General features: G+C 39.4%; 1 protein-coding gene across 1 annotated transcript; it reads left to right on the top strand.

The window, feature by feature from the left end:
* Positions 1-24,092: 24,092 nt before the first annotated feature.
* On the top strand, positions 24,093-25,242 carry LOC147611075 (uncharacterized). The gene is made up of 2 exons (XM_086785187.1): positions 24,093-24,366; positions 24,677-25,242. The coding sequence occupies exon 2, from the start codon at positions 24,707-24,709 to the stop codon at positions 25,082-25,084; it is 378 nt and encodes a 125-aa protein (XP_086641313.1). The 5' UTR covers positions 24,093-24,366; positions 24,677-24,706; the 3' UTR covers positions 25,085-25,242.
* Positions 25,243-26,420: the final 1,178 nt, after the last annotated feature.

The raw sequence follows: 26,420 nt of genomic DNA, 5'->3' as shown, positions 1-26,420 counted from the left end.
TGTACCCATACATGTAGTTTTGATCCTAGATGATACTCAGCTAGCTTCATCATCGATAGTGGTTCCTTATCCTCTCTACTTATACTAGATTATCGTGGGACCATTGCCTTGGATTAAGCATGCCTCGTATTTTCTTTCAATCTAGGTGTGGTTCCATAGATACCCTCATCAATGGGAGTCCTTTATCCTTTCCATTTGACCGTGGGTTCATATGATTCATGTATGGGTCTTTCTCTACATCGACATTCAGTCCTGGATGTGATTTTTGGCTGCTTTTGTACATAGCCACTTGTATATTTCGTTTCTTTGGGGATGACCAACCTTCGATTTCAAGGATGAAATCATTGTAGGAGGGGATGGTTTGTAATGAAGTAGTTTTCATTGCACATGCACATGGGGAATGGGGCCTAGGAACTTAGGCTTAGGGACATTTACACGTGTACTTTTGGGGGGGGACTTGGGCTATATTAGGTATAGGGCTCATGGATGTTGTACCCTTTTTGATCATTATACTTTCATGAGTACTCTTACTCTTTGGGAGCTCTAAGATTCCATGGTGAACTTCTCCCTCTTGAAAAGCTATACTTTCATTATACTTTTTGATCATTATACTTTCATGAGTACTCTTACTCTTTGGGAGCTCTAAGATTCCATGGTGAACTTCTCCCTCTTGAAAAGCTATGTGTGTACTCCATTATGAGTGCAATAGGTGCTACTGTCTATAATGGTGGAGAGGCGTCTAAAATAGAGACCGGAAGCGACACCAATTCCTTAGATACTTATGAGCAAAAAAGAGCTAACATCATCAAGAGAAACTGTGGGAGGAGTCTGAAATAGAGATCGAAATTGACACCAACTCATTAGATACTATGAGAAAAACAGAGCTAACATCATCAAGAGAAACTGTGAGAAGTGAAACTGAAATTGCAGGGAGTAGCCTATGAATCTGATACTGAATCCCAATCTGAAGAAAGGAATGAGGCTCCTCAAAAAACCAAGGAGTATATTAAAAAATGGTAGAGACATAAATGCTATGCAGCCAATGATCATAAAAGGCTACAAGAAGAGAGGACAACTATGACCCAATGGCTACAGTATGCTGGTGCATTCACAAGTTTATTGATGATTGGGGAGAGGAATTACAAAACATTATGTATTACAAAACTTTATTGATGATTGGGGAGAGGAATTACAATACGTTATGCTAGTGCATTCACAAGTTTATTGATGATTGGGGAGAGAAATTACAAAACGTTTTTGTATTACAACCCTCCTCTCACTGAATTGATAAATTGATGTCACAAATGAAGCAAAGCTTAATCATTCCGCTAGGTAGAAGAAGAGCAAGGAGTCGGCCCAAAAAGAGAAGGAAGCGAAAGTTACAAAGGTAGCAGAAGAAAATTAAGAGCCAACACCTAACTTACGCCCTACCCTAGAGCACTATAAATCTTTTACAATTGGGGACCGCAAGTTAGTGTTTAATAATGCCACACAAAAACCAACAAGTGAGGTAGAAGGAGTCTATGATGGTCCAAGTGAAGTAAAGGAAGTAGACTTGGCTAGACCTAGGGAAGACCTTACTAAGCCAATCTTTATAGCAAAAGATCTCACTCCGAGTCAGGAAGCTAAATTTATTGAACTCCTCAAGAATATAAGGATTGATTTAAACACTCAGATTAGGTTTCACCCATTGTAATTGTGCCCAAGAAAAACACAAAACTTCGAGTGTATTGATCTCAAGAAAGTGAATGCTGCCACATGCAGAGATCACTACCCCTTACCATATTCATAATATGTGCTTGAACAAGTCATAGGCAAAGAGGCCTACAATGTTTTAGATGCCATTACTCAGTGTTAATCCATTTCTAGGGTTAACAAGAGCTACTGCCAATATCTTACTTCAAGGAGTCAAGGTAGACATACAAAAAGGTCATAGAATCAAGATATGAAGCAATGATGTCCAAATCTACAACTTGGATGGGCGCTCGTAATGGTCATACGGAATACTTATGGCAATTTTCGATTCAAGAGCATGTGGTAGAAAGTCAAGATGAAGTCCCAAGTGATGTACTTCATGGATATATTATGAGAGTAGTCATTGTAATAGCATTAGGCCTCTTATGAGCCTAAAGTGCCCGGTCGGCCATAGTTTAAGTAAATGTGAACACTTATGGCCATGTATATAAGTGAAAATATCTCATAATACAAAGAACTCTCCCATTGTGCAATTAAGTGTGGCTCTTGCTAATCCTTTTGCTATTCTCTCTCTAATGCATGCTAGTGAGTGTGTGTGCGGCGTGAAGTGAGGTGAGAGGAGGGACGAGTGCACGTAGTGAGTGTGGCTCTTGCTAATCCTTTTGCTATTCTCTCTCTAATGCATGCTAGTGAGTGTGTGTGCGTGAAGTGAGGTGAGAGGAGGGACGAGTGCACGTAGTGCAACATGGTGGTGTGACAACGCACGCGGGCTATGCCAGAATTTCTACTCAAGGAGTGGTGGAGCTTGTAGACATCAAGGGTTATGATCTCGGCTATTGAAAAGATCCCCATGACAATTGTGGTTCGCCAGGTAATCTTCTTGTTGGATGTGTTTCGAGACGAGGATTTAGGCGAGCCATAACATTTTTGGCACCATTGCCAGGGTGCCATTCCTTGGATTTTTTCATCGTATTTCTCTAATCTACAAATCACCCATTGCCCATTGTATATAGTAATGGTTTCTCATGAGAAAGATGAGGTTTTGATGGTGATTTGTGTGTGATTTGGTGAGGAATAGCTCTCTTTTTTTGTTTTGTAAAGAATGTTTTTTTGCTTAATTTTTAGCTTAAATCATTGTTTTTTGTTTTTATTAATTTGGTTTTTAACGTTCTTAGGGCTTGCATATAGATTGTATTAGGCTTTGTTTGCTTCCATTGCATCAAAAAATGTAATAGAATGCATTTTTAGTGATTTTTAGGTCTCTTTTCTAGTTTAACATAAAGTGAAAATCGTAAATTTTTGCTTAATTTTCATGTTTTTTGTTAGATTTGTTTGCATAAGTGTGTTAGCAATCAATTAGGGTAGCTTAATCTATCAAAAAATTCTAAAGAACATTAAAAAGCTATTGGAATTGACTAATCTTCACTAATGGACTGGTTTTTCTCATTTAGGAGCAATTAATCCATTCCAAGAGTTAAAAAATTCATAAATATATTGTTTGGAGTATGTTTTGATCATGTAAGAGGTTGAAATTAGTGTTCTTAAGTATTTTGAGAGAATCTAGATGCATCAAAACACCTATTTACATCAATTTCTTCATTAATTGGAGGAATTTTCCTCTTTTGCTCAATTTTGTATAAAGAGAAGAGACTAAAAGTAAGAGTTTAATTAATCTCTAATCATAGATTAATTTACTTATTAATTGATGTACATAGCTTAGCAATTTCATGCCCTATCCAATAATGTGCTCACTGGTGTGACTTTATTAGTGGTTAATTAGAATCCTTAATTAGTCCAAAAGGAAAAAAAGATTAGTGAAAGAGTTAATCTTCGATTAATTTCTAATCACATTTTTACACAACTCATTAGTGGCTAATAAACATTGAATGTAAATATGCCAATGAGTTGTCAACTTGTCCATTTTGGGAGTCATTTATGAAGGGTGTAAGGGGGTGTCATTAAAGTGAGGCCGATGAACACGTTCTAGCGCTCATCGAGAAGCCCCAATCAAGCTCTTTGTAATTGGTCCTAGCGTCCGAGGGAAAAATCTAATGTTTTGGCCTCCAACCAACAGCCTTAAAATTTGACCCAAAAATCAAGGCAAAAACGGGCTTAAAAGCACTAAAAATCGCTTGAAAAAGACTGCATACCATATTCGAGCTACCTTTTGAGTGTCTAAACGACAAAATCAAGAAAAAGTCAGAGAGATAAAGTTGTAGTACTCTAAAATAACTACAACTCTCTCATACAACTTTTTTCCAAATTCCACATTCACAGACCTATCTCATGCCATGAAGTAGAGGCTATCTCACACCATGAAGGAGCTCGGTGAGAGGTTTTTTTTGTCTACTTCTTCACGGACCTATCACGCAGCCGTGAAGTAGCTCGCGTGAGATAGAATTTATTTATTTTTGTCTACTTCACGGACTTATCTCACACCGTGAAAGTAGCTCGCGTGAGGTAGATTTAAATTTTTTTTTTAACTCTCACGCTGTGAAGTAGAGGCTATCTCACACCGTGAAGTAGAGGCTACTATCTCACGCCGTAAGTAGCTCACGTGAGATAGATTAAAAAAAAAACTTCACGGACCTATCTCATACCATGAAGTAGCTCGCGTGAGGATTTTTTTTTGGAGTCTAGAGGGAAATTTGAGTTTCCTTGTGTGAATGGAATCTTTTTTGAATTTTAAACAGGGGAGATATGGGCATTTTCCCAAAAGGTAAGTGGGAATAAAAAAAGTCAACACTTTAATGACACCCCCTTACACCCTTCATAAATGACTCCCAAAATGGACAAGTTGACAACTCATTGGCATATTTACATTCAATGTTTATTAGCCACTAATGAGTTGTGTAAAAATGTGATTAGGAATTAATCAAAGATTAACTCTTTCACTAAGATTTCTCCCTTTTGAACTAATTAAGGATTCTAATTAACTACTAATTACTAATTACTTCATACCATTGAGCACATCATTGGATAGGGCATGAAATTTCTAAGCTATGTGCATCAACCAATGTGTAAACTAATCCATAAGTAGAGATTAATTAAACTCTTAATTTTAGTCTCCTCTCTCTTTATGCAAAATTAAGTAAAAGAGAGCAAAATTCCTCCAATTAACAAAGAAATTGATGTAATTAGGTGTTTTGATGCATCTAGATGCTCTCAAAACACTCAATAACACTAATTTTGACCTCCTATACATGATCGAAATGGACTCCAAACAACATATTTACTAATTTTTTAACTCTTGGAATGGATTAATCGCTCCTAAACGAGAAAACTAGTCCATTAGTGAAGATTAGTCAATTCCAAGAGCATTTTAATGTTTTTGAGAGATTAAGCTACCATAAATAATTGCTAACACACTTATACAAACAAATCTAACAAAAACCATGAAAATTAAGCAAAAATTAATGATTTTCACTCTATATTAAACTAAAAAAGAGAGCTAGAAATCACTAAAAATGCATTCTATTGCATTTTTTGATGCAATGGAAGCAAACAAAGCCTAACACACTCTATGTGAAAGCCCTAGAAACATAAAAAACTAAACAACAAAAACAACAATTTAAGCTAAAAATTAAGAAAAAAAGCATTCTTTACAAAACAAAAAAAGAGAGCTATTCCTCACCAAATCACACACAAATCACTATCAAAACTACATATTTTTCATGGTAAACCATTACTAAAGACAATGGGCACTAGGTAATGCGTAGATTAGAGAAATATGATGGAAAAATCCAAGAGATGGCTCCTCTCGGCAACGGCACCAAAAATGTTATGGCTCACCCAAACCCTCATCAAAACACATCCAACAAGAAGATTACTTGGCGAACCGCAACTGTCGTGGTGATCTTTTCAATGGCCGAAATCGTAATCCTTGAGGTCTCCAAGCTCCACCACTCCTTGAGTAGCAATTTCGACGTAGCCTCTTGCATGCGCTGTCACTAAAGCCTCATCATTGTGACAACTTTCTAGGTACATCTCCAGATGGGGGGGGCCATGGTGGGCGAAAGACTAGTCAATGGTAGAACCCATTTCCTGGAATTTCCTTCAAATTGCAAACCTCTCCAAGCAAAAACTAGAGTCTTCACAACACATTGATCTCTATTTCTTAGTAAAGATGTCTATGATGAACTCGCAAGTCATCATAAGTCTTTCATGCCTCACATATAAGTGGTTACTTTAACAAGTAACAACTCAATAAGAGCCTATTTGACTCATTTCATGTACTTCATGTATATCTACTTCATAGAACACTTAAATATACATAAAAGTATAAAAATCACATGGGAAAGCATGCAGGAACATGTCCTACTCAACAACATTTGACAAGAATCTTGCCACAAAAAGGGACATCATCGAAGGCCAAATTCTTCAAGTGATGAATGTCGCTTCAATGAATCAGATGAGGAACTGAGAATCACAATCTTGTTCTGATGATTTTGTCTACGTTCCTCTAGATTCTTCCTTCTCTTCTCCCCCATTATTAACATCTCTTAGTTTCCCAACTAGCACAAATTACATGTAACTCTGGTTATGATTGCCAAAAACAAAGTGATCAAAACATATACCCACAAAAATGCTTACAAAAATATAAAAATGCAATCACTAAATAAAAATCCACGCCCCAATTAGGAATGCATGTGCTAATCACTAACCTTCTCATTTAATAACTAGATTTTCTCATTGCTTCTGGAGGAACAATGACCATTGAACGTCACTCAACATCAAGAGCCATCAACAAAGCTTGTCAATTCTCCCCACATAAAGGTCTTCAACTCGATTGGCATCAAGAAGGGGGGAATGTTATCCCATTTCTAGCATTAACAAGAGCCGCTACCATTATCTTACATGAAGGAGTCCAGGTAGGCACACCAAAAGGTCATACATTCAAGATATGAAGCAACGGTGTCTAAATCTACAACTTGGATGGGCGCCCATAATGGTTCGACAAAATACTTATAGAAATTTCCGCTTCAAGAACATGTGGTAGCAAGTCAGGATGAAGTCCCAAGTGATGTACTTCATGGATATATTATGGGAGTAGTCGTTGTTATAGCATTAGGCATCTTATGAGCCTAAACTGGCCGGCCACAGTTTAAGTGAGTGTGAACACTTATGGCCATGTATATAAGTGAAAATCTCTCATAATACAAAGAACTCTTCCATTGTGCAATTGAGTGTGGCTCTTGATAATCCTCTTGCTAATCTCTCTCTAATGCATTCTAGTGTGTGAAGTGAGCTGAGAGGAGGGACGAGTGCATGCAGAGCAATGCGGCAGTGCAATAACGCACGCGGGAGGCTATGCCATAATTACTACTCAAGGAGTGGTGGAGCTTGGAGACCTCAAGGGTTACGAGCTTGGCCATCGGAAAGATCCCCACGATAGTTGCGGTTTGCCAGGTAATCTTCTTGTTGGATGTGTTTTATGACGAGGGTTTGGGCGAGCCATAAGACTCAGGCAAAAATTAGATTTCTATTGGATTAGCTAAAATTGTTTTTGTCACTAAAGATGGTGTGCATGCCTACCGCATTATGCCATTTGGCCTACCCAATGCACCAGCCACATTTCAAAGACTCATGAACACTCCATTTAAATGTTTTATAAGGAAGTTCTTGGAAGCTTTTGTAGATGATTTATGCATTCATTCGTCATAAGGAAGGAGCATTTATCCTGCTTATGAACAATGTAGAATTTTTTGTTTATCTCTAAACCCGTTTGAAATACCAATTTTAGGTTAAACACGAAGTCATCTCAGGACATATAATATCCAAAATTGGTATTTCCATGGATGAGAGTAAAATCAAAATTATCTTGGAATTACCTCCACCAATAAACTACAAGGGAGTCTAAAGGTTTATGGGACATGTAGGCTACTACATGTGATTTATCCTCTTCTATGCCGACAATGCACATCCCTTATACAAGCTTCTTATCATATTTGAGTGGACAAAAGAATGCCAACAAGCCTATGATACGTTGTGTGGCCTCTGGGTGATGGCCTCTATACACTACCAGTAGGCACACTAAGAAGAAAAGATTAGAGATTAGAACTAGGGGATGCTAGAATCCTAGCTCTAAGGGTACCTTTCAGACCTTCTCCTGTCACCTTAGCTCTAGCTGACTCACTTGACAATTCAAAACCCTAACAACCTTCCTTTTTGATCTAGCCAGCAACTCCAATTGTCCTCCTAGTTCAACTCTTACCTCCAACACCATTGATCATAAACCTTAGAGCCTCTCCTGACCACCAATTGACCAAACCCGTCTCTAGCTAATGCAAAACACTCAGTTTCTGCCTCCAAAAAGCCTTCTCTAGTTCCCAGGATGAAAACTGTCCTCCAAGACTCACAGAGTGTCCTCCACTGTTAGCCTACTTCCTTCTCTTGGTTCAGGACCGCTCTGCTGCCCTTTTCTTTATCTCCCTTTTGATTGTATAATCTGAGAAAGACCCAAATGTCACAATATAGAGTAAATTGACCCAGAAGTCTCAACTAGAGCAGAAACTTCCTCACACTTGTCCTCTAGCATCCTCCAACCCTTAGGAACCTCTAAACTTGCAAGGATGTCACACCACAAGTCTCTCTCGTGATTGCAACTGACCCATAGTTGAGTCCAAATGATTGTCCTTTCTCAAGCTTGCTCATTGATCGAACTGATGTAGATACTCTCTCATTTTGGTAAGCTAGCACCTCTGTACATACCAAACACTCAATCCAAGCCAGGACCTAACCCTGTGGACACCCAACTGACTCAAATCTAATTGTAGCTGCCACACACCTGCTGAAGCCCATCAGACCACAAAGCTTTTGACTCCTAAAACAACTGACCTCTTTAACTATAAGATGGGACTCATATACTCTTCTCTCAAGATCAAACAATAAGCTAGGGCAAGGTCTCACTTCCTTCACCTGACCATACTGAAGCTCAGCTAGCTGACAGATGGTTCTGTACCTACTTAGCTGATTAAAACTCAAAATTAGTTCCCTTGTCTTCAGACAGACTCACACATGTGATCTTTCACTAAGGACAATCACACATCACACTACCATCACATAGAACATCAAAGAAAAGAAACTTTGTATCCAGACACAGTTGATACCACCCCAACTCAGATTTCTTCTTATTCACTAAACGGCAATGTCCAAACCCCCCTGAGACCTGGGATCCAAGAAAAGAAGAAAAATCATAGTAGACTCAAGAATTCCCCTCAAGTAGATCCTAATGTTCCCGCTCTCCAACTTTCATTACAAACAGCTACAATAGAAGATGATTAGACGGGATCAAGTCTCTAACAGGAGGGTTACACAGAGAACCTAGGAACACTCCTTGGTCAATTCTCTATTCTTCAGCACCTTCTTCTCTGATCCGTAAACAACTTCTCTTACACTATGCTACACCACTTCTCTAGAATCTTCACAACAAATAGGTTCTCTAGCCTACTACCCTCAATAATGAAAAAGAAACTGTAGAAGACACACTTCTCTGCTATCACCTCTCTAGTGGTCTCTCAAGCCGACCACCATTTTGTCTGTCTTTGAAAACCAACTCCCCTCCCCTTCATAGTGTCGTTGCCGCCTTGATTTTCATTTTGAAGCTGCATAGCTTGTCTCCTTGTTGGTTGCCATACACTTGCTATTTCCATTTGTCCACTTGGCTACCACGTGTCTCATTCTACCACCATAGATTCACCACACGCCGTCTCATGTGCATTTCTTCTCCCTATATCCCATGTTTAGGGTGAGCTTGGGTTTCCCTTCACATATAGCCCACCCCCTAGTTGAAACATATTCATGTGTTTCACTGTGTTCTTTCTGCTTAAAATTGTTCTCACCCAAAACCACTCAAAAAGACTCTATTCACTACAAAATCATGACCCAACAAAATCAAGTCTCTAAGAGAAGGGTTACACAGAGAGCCCAGGAACAATCCTTGGTGGCCAATTCTATGTTCTTCAGCACCTTCTACTCTAATCCACAAACAACTTCTCTTACACTGTGCTGCACCACTTCTCTACAATCTTCACAACAAACAAGTTCTCTAGCCTACTACCCTCAATAATGAAAAAGAAACTGAAGAATACACACTTCTTTGCTCGCCTCTCTGGTGGTCTCTCAATCCCACCACCCTTTCCTCTATTTTTGAAAACCAACTCCTCTCCCCTTCTAGTGCCATCGCCACCTTGATTTTCTTCCCAAACCTGCATAGCCCATCTCCTCATGGTCACCATACACCATTTGCACACCTGCATTATTCATCTAGCTACCACACGTCTCATTCTACCACCATAGATTCACCACACGCCGACTCATGTTCATTTCTTCTCCCTAAATCCCATATTTTAGGGTGAGCTTGGGTTTCCCTTCACAACATTCAAGCAAGATTTGGCTAGCGCTCCCATACTACAAGTGCCAAAATGGTATGTTATCTTCCATGTGCATATTGATGCTTCTAACTTTGCCATTGGATACGTCCTAGCTCAGCTAGGTGAACATAACTGGACTATCCTATTAGTTTTGCAAGTTGACACAATTGGACGAGGCTGAGATAAATTATACCACCATGGAGCATGAAGGTTTAGGAATGGTATATGCTGTGAAGAAATTCCAACATTACCTTTTAGCTAATAAATTTGTTTTCTATGTTGATCATCAAGCCTTGCTTATCCTCTGTCTAGAGTCTATCTAGGCATGATGATCAACACGAGTGGGCATGGAGTTTCAAAGTTTACACGTAGTGATATTGTTCTCTCCACTTCTTTTTATAATTCAATTAAGTTTGCATTGTGAAGCTTCTGCTATCAAAGCTTAGGGTCTAGGTAAAGCTTGTTTTAGCACTTTGCTATTTGAAGGTAGATTTGAAGCAATGGCCCAACCTACAAATAGCATAGTCGCCCGTGCTCATCCTCCACATTTTTGGCTATGGGAAGTTGGATGGGATAAATTACACTCTTTGGAAGTTTGATATCATGTCCATTCTTGATTCATATGAGTTGTGGGAAATTACAATAAGGATTAATACAGAGGCAGGTTCTACTTTGGATCTAGCAAATCTGTTAACAGATCTGGATCCTCCTCTTTCTTTGGTGTGGAGCTAAAGGAATGTATATATGTTACATGTCATCATTACTAGCATACTACTCACACATATTTTGAAAGCATGGCAAGCTCTTAAGAACTAGTGTGAGACAAGGATATAAAACCTTGAGAATCATCTTGCATAGAGTAGTTCATATTACAGATAAAGAATCATGCAAGGTTACATGGCAGTGGTGGGTCACCACAAGTCTTGACGTTTTATCCGTAAACTATGATAGTAGTTTGGTGCCCTCACTCAACATGTAGGTACACATGCGATAGATGCATATGATTATGCCATCAGATAAGCATTGTTTTATGATGGTAGCCAATTTCTTTTAAGAGTAAAAGTAGATTGTCCAATAGAGTTTAAGTGGCCTATGCATGAAAAAGAGATTTATACTATGATTCATGACTTGAAAAAGTGGACATTGTTTATATGGCTTGACTTTTATTGTCTATGTGGATAACCCATCCTCGAAATACTTTTTCAACTCTGTAGAGTTTAAGGGAAAAAATATCATGTTTGTGATTATGTAATCGAAGCAACATGAGCAACATTATTTTAGAAAAAAAAAAATTAAGAGTAAAAAGTGGTCCATGCATGAAAGAGAGGTTTATAGTGTAATTGACACCTTGAAAAAGTGGAGACATTATTTATATGGCTCAACTTTTATTATCTATGTGGATAACTCATCTCTAAAATACTTTTGCAACTCTCTCTAGAGCTAAAGGTGACAAAATATCATTGGTTTGATCTTGTACAAGTGTTTGACTTTGAGATTTGTTATTAGAAAGGGTCTACCAATAAGGTAGCAAATGCCTTGATACGTAGAGTCGACCATGTGAATTAACTTTTTGGCTTACGTTTTGGGTAAGCCTCCCATTTTGAGCAATGAATTTTTTTAATCATGCCAAACTTTTCTTCCATTCCATTTATTGAGCTTGTAGCATATCAACTTCATTTGATATAGAGAAAAAAAATCTCCAACACAAAAAACATGTCCATTGTATTTAAAAAAAAGATTCATTTATCTCAAGAGAAAGGGTCTACCAATAAGGTACTAATAAGTTCTACTAATAAGGTAGAAAATGAGTTGATAAGTAGAATCGACCATGTGAATTAACTTTTTGGGCTTATGTTTTGGGTAAGCCTCCCATTTTGAGCAATGAGTTTTTTAATCATGCCAGATCTCTCTTCCATTCGATTTAGTGAGCTTGTAGCATATCAACTTCATTTAATATAGATAAAAAAACATCCACCACAAAAACATCCATAGCTTAAAAAAAATCTCTTGTAAAACTTTAAAAATTTTGATTTCAAGAATCAATGATCCCATTTTTTCAAACTTATTAAATTTTTAGTTCATTAAGGAGATGGCCTATAAGATCTTTAAAAAAACAAGTAGTAGTATACGATTCATTTTTTTAAGCTTATCTATTTTTTTAAAAGAAAAGTTACAAAATCTTAGACACTCTTGAGAAGAAACTCTGTCCTCGTTCCCAAATAGTGTCTTAAGAACATAACACCTAATCCTAAAATCTGCTCCTAATTTCAGCTCTTTCTTGAGTGAGCAGCTCAAACTTCTCACGCACCGCACATACCTCCCATAGCATGACCCTTGTATGGATATATACATGCGAGGAATGCAGGGGAGAGAGTGAACTTGACCTCCTTCAAAGTAAAACACACACACACGCATAAGAGTAGAGAAGCACACAAGAGAGATGGATGGCTGAATTTTCTTTACTCTCTTCACTTCTTTGAAACCATAACCTAAAGACAAGAGTACATGCTATAAGGAAAAGTACTCTTCTACTAAAATATACAAGGTCAGTTAGTGTAGCCTGATAACATGAGCTAGCACTATAATTATGCCATAAATTTAGTAAACCAAAGTGGCTCTCATAGTCAGTATCCATAATCTCACCAACCGTGCCAGTGGCATAAGTGCAAAAAGCTATCATCCTGGCATATCATCCATATCCTCACTAGCTGCTTAATATCTCAACACTTCCCCTCAAGCTCAACTCTATACCCTACACTCCAAGTAAGCTCCCAAAGCTCCTAAATCTAGAGAGCTTCTATGTACCCAAGGCCTTTGTAAAGATGTCAGTTGCATCATCCTCTGTGTACTAACATATACCAAATCCATAACGCCTACTAGAACCTTTTCTTTCACAAAGGAATAAGACACTTCAATGTGCTTCATAATAGCATGATACAATGGGCTACTAGTAGCCAACCGTATACTACTCATATTGTCATAATACATGATAACTACCCTATCTATGCTACCTCACATGCTACCATAGTAAAAGCACCCCTGTACTCAACCTTATACTCAACAAAGCAACTACTTCCTGTGCACTCCCAAAAGCAAATATAAAGCCTTGAGTAGATCACTTGTTGAGAGACTACCGGCCTAATCTACATTTGGATATCTACGTACCTGTACATGTACTCTAACATTATAGAAAGTCCAATGTACTATGGACTTAATATGTACTTAAGTATTCCAAGTGTGGCTTCCTTGTGCCTTGCATAAACTACCTCACCAATCCAACAATACAGCTCAAATATGGCCTAGTGATTTCATGTAAATCAAACTCCCAACAATGTGCCTATACAAAGGGTCCTCCAAAAGATCACATGTATCTGTTGTGTTATGCTCTAATGGTACTGGGATTGGTTATCATTCCGTACTTGAATAACATGTCCAAAGCATACTTCCTCTGTAAAAGTTCCTCTATAAAAGCTAAATCCCATCATGTTATCTAATCATCTCTATACCCAAGGGTTTTACATCTTACCCAAATCTTTCATTTCAAACTTCTCCTTGAGGAGCATCTTTATCTCAAGAATTTCAACGTCATTGTCCCCTATGATAATCAATTCATAAACATATATGGCTACTATGATAACGCTGTTGTCAATCTTTTTCACATAAAGTGAATAATTTATTATAGATATTTAAAATCTAATAGATGGCTACTATGATAATTCCCTTGCCAATCTTTTTCACATAAAGTGAAAAAAATGTTGTAGATATCTAAAATCTGATAGATGGCTACTATGATAACGCCCTTGTCAATATTTTCCCATAAAGTGAAAAATGTGCTGTAGATATATGAAATCTAATAGTGACAAGATACTCTCCTATTTTGTGTAACCATGCTCTAGGTGACTACTTCAAGCCATACAAGGCTTTATGCAATTTTCTCCAAACAAAATGTGGATGTGTATGGTCCTTATATCCTAGTGGATTTGCACCATGTAGACCTCCTCCTATAAATCACCATGTAAAAATGTATTTACATCCATGTAACAACCATCCTTTGCTACAACCATAGCAATGAATGCTATCACAATTTCCATCCTAGAGAACTGAGTTGACAGTCTCCTCATAGGCTACCCAACCTTGCCTTATACCTGCTTATAGACCCATCAATTATCCTTTAATTTTTAGACCCACTTGAATCTAATTGCCTCCTTATCCTTAGGCAAAGGCAAAAAATTCTATGTCTCATTTGTAATGTAGCCATCTCTTTATCCCATGGCATCTTCCCCATGCTTTTGTCCAAGTGCCTCCTCAAAGTAATACACCCATTAGCTTTATCTCTTGTATTGCTTTGGCTATATATGAATAATGATAGGATGTATACCCATCATATCTTTACCTAGCCACTACATATCTGACCCTCATAGGCCTATGTACACCCAGATCTCACTTCTTGGTGTTCTCGACACTAATTAATTTGGCTCTTTGTACACCACAACAACTAGGATCATAAACTCCTCATAGTGGCTCTTTTCTAAGCCACTATCCCCATCAACAAAGGTATGACCTATTGAAACATTAAGCATTATAAAAGGTTGATCCACCTTTTCTTTTCTCTTTCATGATACATGTGAATTTTTTAAATTTTAGAACCTATAGTAATACCAAATGATGTGTCAGAATTCTTATTATTTTGTTTCAACTTTCCAGACCAAGGTCTAACAACAGACCCCGGGAATCTCTTGGTCCGCTAAGTACATGTGATTTTACTGCTCTCCATTCATTGTAGCCACATCATTGTTTACATTAGCCTCCTCTATGGAATCCTTCACTCGTGCACCAACTACTCATCTCATCAAACACAATTTTCATGCTTAATCACATCTCACATGTAGTAGGGTTATAGCATATTAACCTTTCTAGTCAAGTGCTAATAAAGATACATTTTTTTGCATGGGGATCTAAGTTTTTTCTCACCTCATTTTGCACATGTACACATGCAATACTTTCAAGTGTGCTAAATTTGATTTTCTACTATTAAACTTCTGCTGATACATCATGCCATGAATTCTTGCAATGAGGATTTTGATCATAATATAAATTATAGCTAGCCCTTCAACCCAAAAATAGTGTGGCATGTATTCCTTTCTCATTCATCATTGCATGTAAAACTTATGTAATATGTATGTACATTTTTATGTGAGGTGTGCCTACATGTAAACTACCTCTTCATCCCATGCTCTCTTAGATAATCACTAAATTCATTAGAGAAGTATTCTTCCCCAACATCTAATCTTAGGCATTTATGTGCATGCCTTTGTCTTTCTTAACCATAGCCTTGAAGCTCTTGAAGCTTTAAAAGTGCGTAAACACTTCACTTTAGTCTTTCATGAAGTATACCCACACCTTCCTAGTGTGATCATTAATGAAAGATACATAACAATGGCATCCTTGATCGATGCCATCTTTGTTGGTCCCCAAATGATCAGAATGCACCACATATAAAGGTCTTTATCTTACATTCTTATAATGTGGAAATGCATGCTTAGATTGTTTTTCCAATTAGCATGCTTCACATTCTTTGTGCATTCCATCCACTTTGAACTTTCGTAAACTTGTAACCATACTTTGGGCCTGCATATTTTTCAGCCCCCTTAAATATTGACATAACCAATGTAAATATTAATATTTGTAATCACATGTGTACCATGTGCAAACATAGCATAGCCGTCTTCTAAATATTAACCAATGTAAATATTAGTATTTGTAATCAAATGTGTACCATGTGCAAACATAGCATTTTTGCCAACAATGTAGCATTAGTTATTGAAATCTTCTACATAACATCCATGAGGGCTAAACCTCACTTATAGACCTTGCTCAACTATTTGTCCCAATAGATTCTTTATACTGTTTGAAACATGAAGTACATCAGCCAAGTACTTTATTTTTCCATCCCCTATGCATAGACAATGACAACTTACCAATATATGCAACATTATGCATAATATCATCACCCATTTGTACAGACTTTGGCTTTTTAACTTTTGAATATCTCTTAAAACCACTTACCATGACTAGTCACGTGGTTAGAAGCACCTAAATCAAAATATCATAACATTATGCACAATATCATCACCCATTTCTACATACTTTGGCTTTTTCACACACTCACCACTAGTCACGTGGTTAGAAGTACTTGAAAAAAAAACCATATATCTTTAGGATTTTGTGCATCTGCAATCGTGGAACTAAGCATATGCTGCATCACAAAAAGTAGCTCGCTTCTCATCCTTATCTCCAATGGAGTGTGTGGAGGGAGGCGGCCAGAATTGAAGGGAAGAACTCTCTCTCTCTCTCTCTCTCTCTCTCTCTCTCTCTCTCTCTCTCTCTCTCTCTCTCTCTCTCTCTCGGTAGCACACACCAAAGCGAATCTACAGCAGGCATTTTTCTCTCGGATCGGAGCATCCCGGAGTAGCGACGCTTGTAGAGACTCGCATCGCAACACAAATCGACAGGCGACCGTAAGGGGGGTGACTATTCTCTCTCCACCACTACTCATTTTATTAGCATTTTTTTTGGTAATTTCCGAGTTCTCGCATTGTTTTTTGCAAGAATTAAAGATGTCTGCTAGGCGTAGTGTGTCCCCACCGCCTTCTACTTCTCTAGGTTTTTCAGGTCTCTTGTCCTCGGTCGCGGGTTTGACCCCGACCGGAATTGTTAGGCCCCATACGCCCGACCGTTGTTCGGTCCGGAGTGCGCTCGTCGATCACGTGTGATCTGCCAGTGCCCTCCTCGTCTATTGACCCCGCCTAAGGACCCAGCGAGCCCAAAGCGATCGCATTGGCAGATGACCCCTTTCTGGCCGATGAGCCAGAGGACATGAACACCGACGTCGCCGCGAGGGGACCGAGGAGGACCTCTTGGATTATGACGACGATGATTATGACCTATTGGACCCTGCCGATGTCCTGACAGAGATGGAGCTCTCTAGTGGACTTTTTAAATATCTTAATGCCAAACTAAACAATATGGGTAAAGTCCAGGCTGACTTAGTCACGATGCTACAGAGCATCTCCACACGGTTAGATGCATTGACAGCCGCCTCGGCTAGTACTCCGACTCCTCGTGGTAGCCGAGCTCCTGCGGCACAGGTGAGCGTAGCCTCGCCAGTGGTTGCAGGAGTACATGCCGATGCACCTGCAGGGCCGTCCGTAACGACAGCTTCGTTGTTATTAAAAGACTTAAAGCCGCCTAGTTTTGGTGGTGAGGAGAAGGAGAGAAACAAGTACTCGGTCAATATGTTTCTAGCGAAGTGGTCAGATTTGCACGCGCTGCGACAGCAGCCTAGCCGTATACAGCCCGTAGAGGCTAGCCTCTCATTAACCGGCAAAGCGTACAAGTGGTGGATGAGTTTGACAACTCGTCCTGCTACTTGGACGGAGTTTGAAACGATGTTTCGAAAAGAATTTTTGCCTGTTAATGAGACAGAGAGAAGCTGGGAGTTATGGGACAAGTGCTCGATGGAGAACAAATCCCTAACTCAGTACATCTCAGACTATAGGGAGATAGTACTCAAGCTAAAGGGAATCGATGCATTCCAGACATTGTAAGGCTTTAAGAGAGGCCTCAAAGATGATTACCTTGAGTACGTAGAGCCCTTACAGCCTAAAGACTTAGCAGAGGCAATTAAGTATGCGTAGATATTTGATGACATCAAGCGCCGTAGTGCGCGTGGTGGTTCTAGCAGGGCCGAAGGTAGTGAAAAGAGGAGGTCAGGTCTTAAAAGAAAAGGGTTCCGCAGTGATAAACAAGGGGATAGGATGGGCCAGGAAGGACAGGGTGGTCATTGGTCTAAAAAACCGCGACCATCCAAAAAGAAAAGAGACAGCGAAATCCAAAAGAAAGAGCAGTATATTAAAGCGCGAAAGGAAAATCGCTGCTTTAATTGCAATGATGTAGGGCAAACGAAGGCCGAGTGTCCAAAGCCTAAAGCCAGCACGAGTGGCAACGAGCCCAAAAAAGATGGTAAATCTTTGCATACAGTGCAGAGACTCCCTCTCAGTTCCGCAGAGTTCAGAGAGGTGACAGTGTGTCATTGTGATGAGCATCACGCTGGTTCAGTGATACCAGTGATGTGGCAGCCTACTGTAGGTCCGCATGACATGGTGCGCATGTATGGCACCATAGGTGGCCGTAGAGTCACAGTTTTTATTGATGATGGAGCTAGCCACAACTTCTTGAACTACTCGTTAGTCAAGAAGTTGGGGTTGACTGAGACTCGGAGTGATCATGAGTATACTGTTGGCCTAGCCAACGGATATGACAAAACGATATGGAATACCGTAGTATTGGGGGTCCCATTATCTATGCAGGACTACGAGGCTCCGCTTGACTTTCAGGTCATGCACTTAGCCAGAGCAGACGTATATCTAGGCAGGGAGTGGCTGTATGGCTTGGGCCCTAGTCTAGCTCGGAATTACTTACATAATACGCTATGTTTTGAGCATGGAGGTAGAGTCATTACCTTGCAGGGCGACCGTACTGTCCCCGCCACACCACTTATTTCCTCCATGGAGCTGTGTACAGCGGTCCGCAGAGACCAAATAGCAGAGGTATATGCTTGTTATCATCTTTTAAATTCTGTTTCCGTAGATGAAACTGTAAATGATGTTTGCGTAGACAAACAAGGAAAACAAAATAGCCTTGGACGAGACCCACTGTTTGAAAACCCTGTTTGGCATGCATGTGATTCAAACAAGAAAAAATCCAAGGTGAAAGAGACATTAAAGAAAAAGTACGTAGATACTTTAATAAATTTATTAGAGGAATTTCAGGACGTTTTTCCTGATGATTTGTCAGATGGCTTACCACCATCTAGAGAAGTAGACCATGGCATCGAAGTTATGCCAGGATCAAAACCTATAAGCAAACCTGCTTATAGATTAAGAACACCATATTAGTGAATTTGGGAATTTCTCAATTCCCATTTTTGAATACTTAAAAAAGGGGACATGGATAACATGTTTGTAAGTTTCTCAAAACCCTATCATATGACCTATCGTTGGAAAGCGCTTGAAAAATGGAATCTAAAGAGCTATAAAGCGCTCATTTTGGTTTAGTGGTGTTCAAGTTATGGTTAATCCAAACTTTTGACCACGTGTCCCAAACTTGTGGGAAATTCCCATATTCCCCAATATGGTGTTTAAGCCACTCCGAGGCACAGGAGGTGGAAAAACAATTGACAGAATATTTGAACAAAGGCTTCATTCGGCCTAGTTCAAGTCCGTGGGCATCGCCTATTCTTCTGGTAAAGAAGAAAGACGGATCTATGCAGATGTGCATAGACTATAGGGCTCTTAATCAGATAACGATTAAGAACAAGTATCCGATGCCACACATGGATGAGTTGTTTGATCAACTCTATGGATCTAGATACTTCACAAAAATAGACCTGAGATCAGGGTATCATCAGGTTAGAATTAAATAAGAAGATGTTGCGAAGACAGCATGTAGGACCTGTTTCGGGCATTTTGAGTTTTTGGTTATGCCATTTGGGCTAACCAATGCTCCAGCGACGTTTATGACGCTGATGGACAGCATTTTACGTCCATATCTGGAAAAATTCGTAGTAGTTTTCCTAGATGATATTCTTGTGTACAGTAAGACACAGAAAGAACACATAGAGTATTTGCGTCTAGTGTTCGAGTTGTTGCGAGAGCACAAACTATTTGCAAAGAAGAGCAAATGTGAATTTTTTGAAATGGAAATTCACTACCTTGGCCATATTTTATCCGTCGATGGTACGCGGATGGAGCCAGAAAAAGTAGAGACTATTCTTAAATGGCCAGCGCCGAAGAATCTCGAGGAACTGCAGATTTTTCTTGGCATGTCGGGGTTCTACCGACAGTATGTAAAGGACTACGCGAAGATCGCAGTCCCGTTGATGACTGACCAATTACGGTCAAAAACTAAAAACATTAGTTGGTTCCAGATGGTGATCTGTATGTTCTTACAGATAGAAATCTAGATGATCCGGATATTTCAACTTATGATGCTGCAGATCAAGAGGCTTCTTTGATGGAGTCAATGCTTGAGGATGCTGATGTTCATGGTGGGAACATGGATACATATGGTGATGTTCCATAGCTTGCGGAGGTGTCTCTTCATGATGTTCCTGATATTTCTTCTTTTGATCTGCATCTGGACACTTCTTCTATGCAAGACATTAGTGATGGTATTCATGATGATATCATGGATGATTCATACATTCTTACAGATGGTGGTTTTTATTCAGATATTATTTCAGATGATCTTCTTGATTTGAAGTTTCCAAATGTTCATGCTCTTAATCCAAATCTAGCAGTTTACACTTATGATGTAGATCGAGAGGCTTCTTTGATGGAGCCTATGCTTGTGGAGTTTATGCTTGAGGGATACTAATGTTCATGGTGACATGGATACATATGGTGATGTTCCATAGCTTGTGGATGTGTCTCTTCTTCATAATGTTCTTGATGTTTCTTCTTTTCATTTGGATCTGGACACTTCTTCTATTCATGACATTAGTGATGGTATTCATCATGCTATCATGGATGATCCATATATTCTTATAAATGGTGATTTTGATTTGGATATTGTTTCAGATGATCTTCTTGATCTAAAGTTTTTGGATGTTCATGTCCTCAATCCAAATCTAGCGGTTTACACTTATGATGCATATAGTATGGTTCTCATGGATGCTCATGTGGATATTGATCTTGATCCATATATGCATGATGGTGGTGTGATTGAGCTCTAGTTGCTGATGTTCGAGCTTATGTTTTGATGTGTTATTATGATTGTGGATCATTCTTTCCACATTGATCTAGGAGATATTGTTTGAGATGATCTGACCATCCATGCTTTCTTGATGTAGTTAACTGAGATCCTATTTGGCATGGTTTTATGATGATGATTATTCCTCATGTGCTTCATCGACATATCTTTTTGGTGATAGGCTATTTTCATGAATCTTATGAATCTGCAAATGCAAATGCATGCATATTCTTATGTTTCACTCTTTTCTCATGGAGTGTGGATCTCATTATTGACTCATGGTTCCATATATTCATATTATTCATGATATAGCATGGTATTACATTTACCTCATAGGATTTTATTTCTAGCATGCCTTAGCATTTATGTGGGTTCTCACGTTGGATTGACATTGGACCCACTAGGTGTGATAGGTGTTAGTGGATACACGGCACACACATTAGTTTAGTATAATAAACATGGACATTAATAATAGTAGAGATAAAATGTTAGATCGCTGTAACACCACTACGGGCGTTACCACGGGAGGGGACGGCCTCTGGCTCACCACCCAGTCATAGAGGAAGAATGAGGATTGCCCCTCATCCCCCAGGCTATATAGTGTGTGGCCTGCCGTCCATACTAGCCTGGCTGCCCATGACTCCGCATGGGCGTCCTCTCCCACTGAACCCCGGCGGATGGCCACGTCCTTGGCCATCCGGTCTACCGTCGGTCACACAGGCGTTATAACCTACATGACATTACCCCCCCCCTTAAGAAGAGTTTTCGTCCTCGAAAACAAACTAGGGGAACCTCTTGGAAATGGCACTACGACGTTCCCAGGTAGCTACCTCCTCATCCCTGTCTGTCCATTTAACAAGTACCTCTTGGTACACTTTATGTCGAGTTTGTCTGTCATAATACTCTAGAATCTTTTCAGGTTCATGTGGTATCTTTGGTGGCTTTATCAAGTCCACCAAAATCTCTGGAGAAACTGCGTTCTCTAACCCGTGAACTGATTTCTTCAGTTTACTGACATGGAAGACAGGATGGACTTGAGAACTCTCCGGTAACTCAAGTTTATATGCTACGTCCCTAATCTTCTTAAGGATCTTAAATTTGATCATGATTGGAAACTACTTCACCATGCATCACTGCATTAGCACTCTGTGTGTCCCCATCATGTATATGCCCATCATCATCATGAGTAAATCTTCTATCCATAACACAAGGAACTATGACATCATCAGATGTCACCATTATCCTAACCATCCGCCAAACTATAAGCTAAATTCAATGTGAGGCTAGGGACACTCAAGGACTCCTCCTGGCACTTTCGGCCTTTTTGATCCTCGCATGCTCCCTCAACCATTTTTTATTAGGGATGCACCCATGCTTAGCAATAGTATTGAATAAAATGTCTAGTAGCAAAGTGTAATGAATAAAATGTATGTTGATCGTGTGCCCTTAAGAAGCATTTGCTAAGTCATGCCCCAAATTTCGAGTAATAGAGTTCTTCCTTTTCATACCAAACATACTCACATTTTTCTGAATGCTTTTGCATTTTCTAAGCCTATGAAAATAATAACCTCCTCTATTCATTGAAGTGAAGTGCTATCTTAATTATCCTTTCCATGGGAGACCAAATCAAGAAGTAAGCTTGGTCTTCCACCTATCTCCCATTTCCCCTTTGTGATTGATTTGTATGTAGGTGCTTTCCCCTTGTGATTGATTATATGTAGGTGCTCTCCCCTTGTGATTTTCACACAAAAATGATTGTTGAGCAAGAGAAGATAGCTCACATGGCACATTAATCAAGTAGATGTTGGATGATTGGCTAGAACAGCTGGCACAATTTTGGCACGAGAACATGAGGGGGGGTTTTTTAAAATTTTAAAGGTGAACTTGGTAGAGTTTAAAGTGGACAAAAACCCTACCCATGGGAACTTCGCCTAACCAACAGCATGAGACTCTGCTCTAGGCAAGCAAAGGAACCTGTAAAATGCACAGGAGGGGCAGTGCTAGATAGTTTGTCCCCCTTATGATCTAAAAGGGGCATCATAAGCTGCATGATGTGTTGGAAAAGGGCCCTATATGGCAAAATTTGGACATTTGGACTAATGGCAATATTACTTACGCATCTTGACACTCTGTTTTAGAAGGGCTTGTACACAGTTTGAATTAAGCATCTCAACACTTTATTTTGGAAGGGCTCATACACCTTGAATTAGGCAACAAAATTGATTCAAGCATAACCATATATATATATATATTATGGACAAAATTTGATACAATCTTTCGAGAGTTTTTAAGGGCATAACATTGATTTTATAAAAATCTAGCCTTTATTTTGATAGGTGAAGTTTCCATGTAGCTTCTTGCACAAGGTAAATCTCCATTTGTAGAAAGGTAATGTGGCTTTCAAATGTTTGGGATGCTTTGGATCTTGGTTCTAGTGGCAAATGGGCCAAAAGGGTACCTCATGTGCAAGCACACTTTGTGTGTCACTATCTTGGCCTGCTACCAGACACATGCTTAATCATACAACCACAAGTTACAACCCTTATGGCCAAATTTTTGTGTCACTAGTGCATCTACTTTTGCTACATACAGAAGGGTGGTCATACCTGTTTTTGGGGTATTTTGTCAATAAAAGGGCACTATTTTATTAGATTTATCAATTTAAAGCATAATATTGCCTGTGAAAGATCATCCTTGCAAGCCCATATTATTAAGCCAACAAACTTTGGCCTCTTAGGGACAGGGACAATAGCACATTGTCTGCTGTCGATATGAGTTTGAATCATGGCTCACCCCCTCTCACATACCATAAGGTGCGCGATGAAGGAACGAATGTGTAAAAAAAAAACAAAACAAAAAAACAAAATTATTTGGCCTCTTTACTTTACCTTGCGTTACTTTCAAGCTGTCAGCTGCCCTTTTTCACACATTTTTGTTTGGACACACTCTCTCTCTCTCTCTCTCTCTCTTTCTCTCTCTCAAATGCCCAATCTTATATACAAAGTTAAATAGCGATAGGATAAGTTATAACAATAATATCCTTGATATCGAGGATTGTAATATTGCAGGACAATAATAATGGAAGCAATAATAAAATAATAATAATAGATCGATGAAAGGAAATTTGCAACGACTAAAGGCAGACAGCCTGTATTATTGAAGCTCCCTTTTTTCTCGAGCTGCTGAGGAGACCTAATGTAGTTTTCTTATCCTGCTCTTGTGCTCTCTGTCTCTCACTCTGGCGACTGCTGCTTATTGGTGGGTTTGCTGCTGGTAGCAATACCACCCAAACACACACACACACACACACACACACACACAACGCGCGCGAGTTCACACACAAGCACCCATCTTCATCCTCTCTCTTGCACACCTCCCCTCTGCAGCTTCCAATCCTGCCATGCCCCCTAAATTCACCCTCCTGATCATACCCTCTTGTGACCCCCTTCTGTTGTAAGGACAGCGCCATTCCTTCGCCTGTTCCCATGTGAGTTTGCAGTAATTTTGATCTACTGTGCTATCGTAATATCGGTTGTCGTAGTCTTTTTTTTGGGTGGAATATTTTGCTGCCTGTTTTAATTAATCACTAATTAAACCATATTTTGTTAACGCTGTATTTCCTTTCTTCTTAGTATTTCTCTTAACAGTGAAGTATGTTTTTGTCGTCGTAATCAAATTGTATATCTGTTAATCAAATTTTTTCCCACCTTTTCTTACCCTTGTAACAGTTTGGATAATTCAATGTTTTCAGTGTTAGCTTTGTGTATTTAAAGCAGTCAAAATTTGATAATATGCAGAGATTGTTTGGAAAATCGGGCAAGAAGACGATGTCCACGGTGCAAGTGGAAGCAGACGAAACTACTGTTAATCAAGGTCAAGACATGAAAGCAGCAGCAGCAGCACCAGCAAGGAAGAGGGGAAGGCCAAGGAAGATAAGAGCACAAGAAGCTGCCATGAAAGCTGGAGAAGAGGAGAGCACGGAGGGATTGAAGAAGCAGAAAAGCAAAGAAGAAAACACAGATTCAGGCCACCACCACTCTAGTAATAATATAGTAAAGAGAAAGCATGCTGGTGATCCGGCTTTTGGAGAAAACGGTACCACGGCCATTAGAAAAGAGGAGCTCGTAGTTGTGCACAAGAGAGAACCAAGCAGACGTAAAAGCGAGCCTAGACGTGCTGCAGAATCCTATGTATTGGGACGGTAGCTGTAGTATTCTTCTCGCCCTAAACCTACCTTTGGCCCTTATCTTTTGTATTTGCACTGCGCTCTCAATCTTAGAGAGAGCTAGGCTTTTGCGTTAATAATTTATAAATTGGTGTTTTGAACATTGAAAATAGAAAGACAATCTTCTTGATTTGGTAAGAGTGGGCACTCTTCCCAACTTGGTGCATAAGACAAAAGGAGGTGCCCTCTCTCTCTCTCTCCTTATGTGTGTTTATAAGGTCTCAAATAGTACTTACTAGTGATCTGTGTTAGGATATTGAGAACAATCTTCTTGATTTGGTAAGAGATGCAGGATAAGGATGTCTCCAAGATGGGATCAAAAGGATGTCCTCCAAAAAGATGAGTGAGAGATGAAGAATGAAGGATGTCAGATATCCTTTAGGTTGTTGTCTAGTCGGTGGCATCTCCTATCTTTGGTGGTGAGGTGGTAGTGTAGCCTTTGGTAGAATCTTCTATCTCTAGAGATGTCATTGGAGTGTCATTGGAGCCTTCAATGATGCGGATGATCCCAATGTTTGGTGTGACATTGTTGCGGTGGATATTCCATGTTGGTGTGACACTCTTGCTGTGGACAATCCATGTTGCGGTGGACAGTCCATGTGTGGTGGTGGGCACCCTTGGTGGCTACAAAAAAGCTTAAACAAACTAACAAAAAATGGGAGGAACATACACTCTAAAAACCCAACTAGAAAGCACTCCTTAGGGTAAGATCTAGACAGTTTAAGAGTATTACATGCCTAGCAACATAGGGGGCGCAAAGAAGAAATGGATGAAGCTTGCTCGAAGCTACATGAATAGTGTGGGAGGTTTTTGCCTATATAATCCTATAGATAGAATTGCTATAATCAAGTCTGCCTATCAAAAACAATGACTTGATTGAAATGCTCAAGCTTCTAGAGTGTGCAGGGCTTCGAAGGAGGGTTTGCAGTAACTTTCGAGACTTGGTCAAGCCTGATGAGGTGGTGGAGGTATGTGACAAGGATTCAACAAGCAAGAAGGGATATAGAGCCATATCAAAGCTACTCATCCTAGGTATGAAGCCTCTTTGTCTTCGTGTGTTCGACTTATTCTGACCACATACCGTTAGCAATGGCACGACACCAACAAAATTTGGCTATTCCAGGATTCATAGCTGAATACAAACACGTTGATAGTTTAATGATTGTAGAGAAGCCAAAAAAAGGAAGACCTCGACATTCAAGTATGACATGTATAGTAACATATCTTTAGATGTTAGAAGGGTCCAATCAGCCATGGTGAAGTTTTATCAGTGCACAGTAGATAACTATGAAGGTAATATTATTTTTATTATTAAG

Source organism: Cibotium barometz, chromosome 48, assembly GCF_041138505.1.
Source record: "Cibotium barometz isolate CiBa-2024 chromosome 48, ASM4113850v1, whole genome shotgun sequence".
In the NCBI taxonomy this organism is placed as follows: Eukaryota; Viridiplantae; Streptophyta; class Polypodiopsida; order Cyatheales; family Cibotiaceae; genus Cibotium; species Cibotium barometz.
This window is presented reverse-complemented; position numbering and strand designations above follow the sequence as displayed.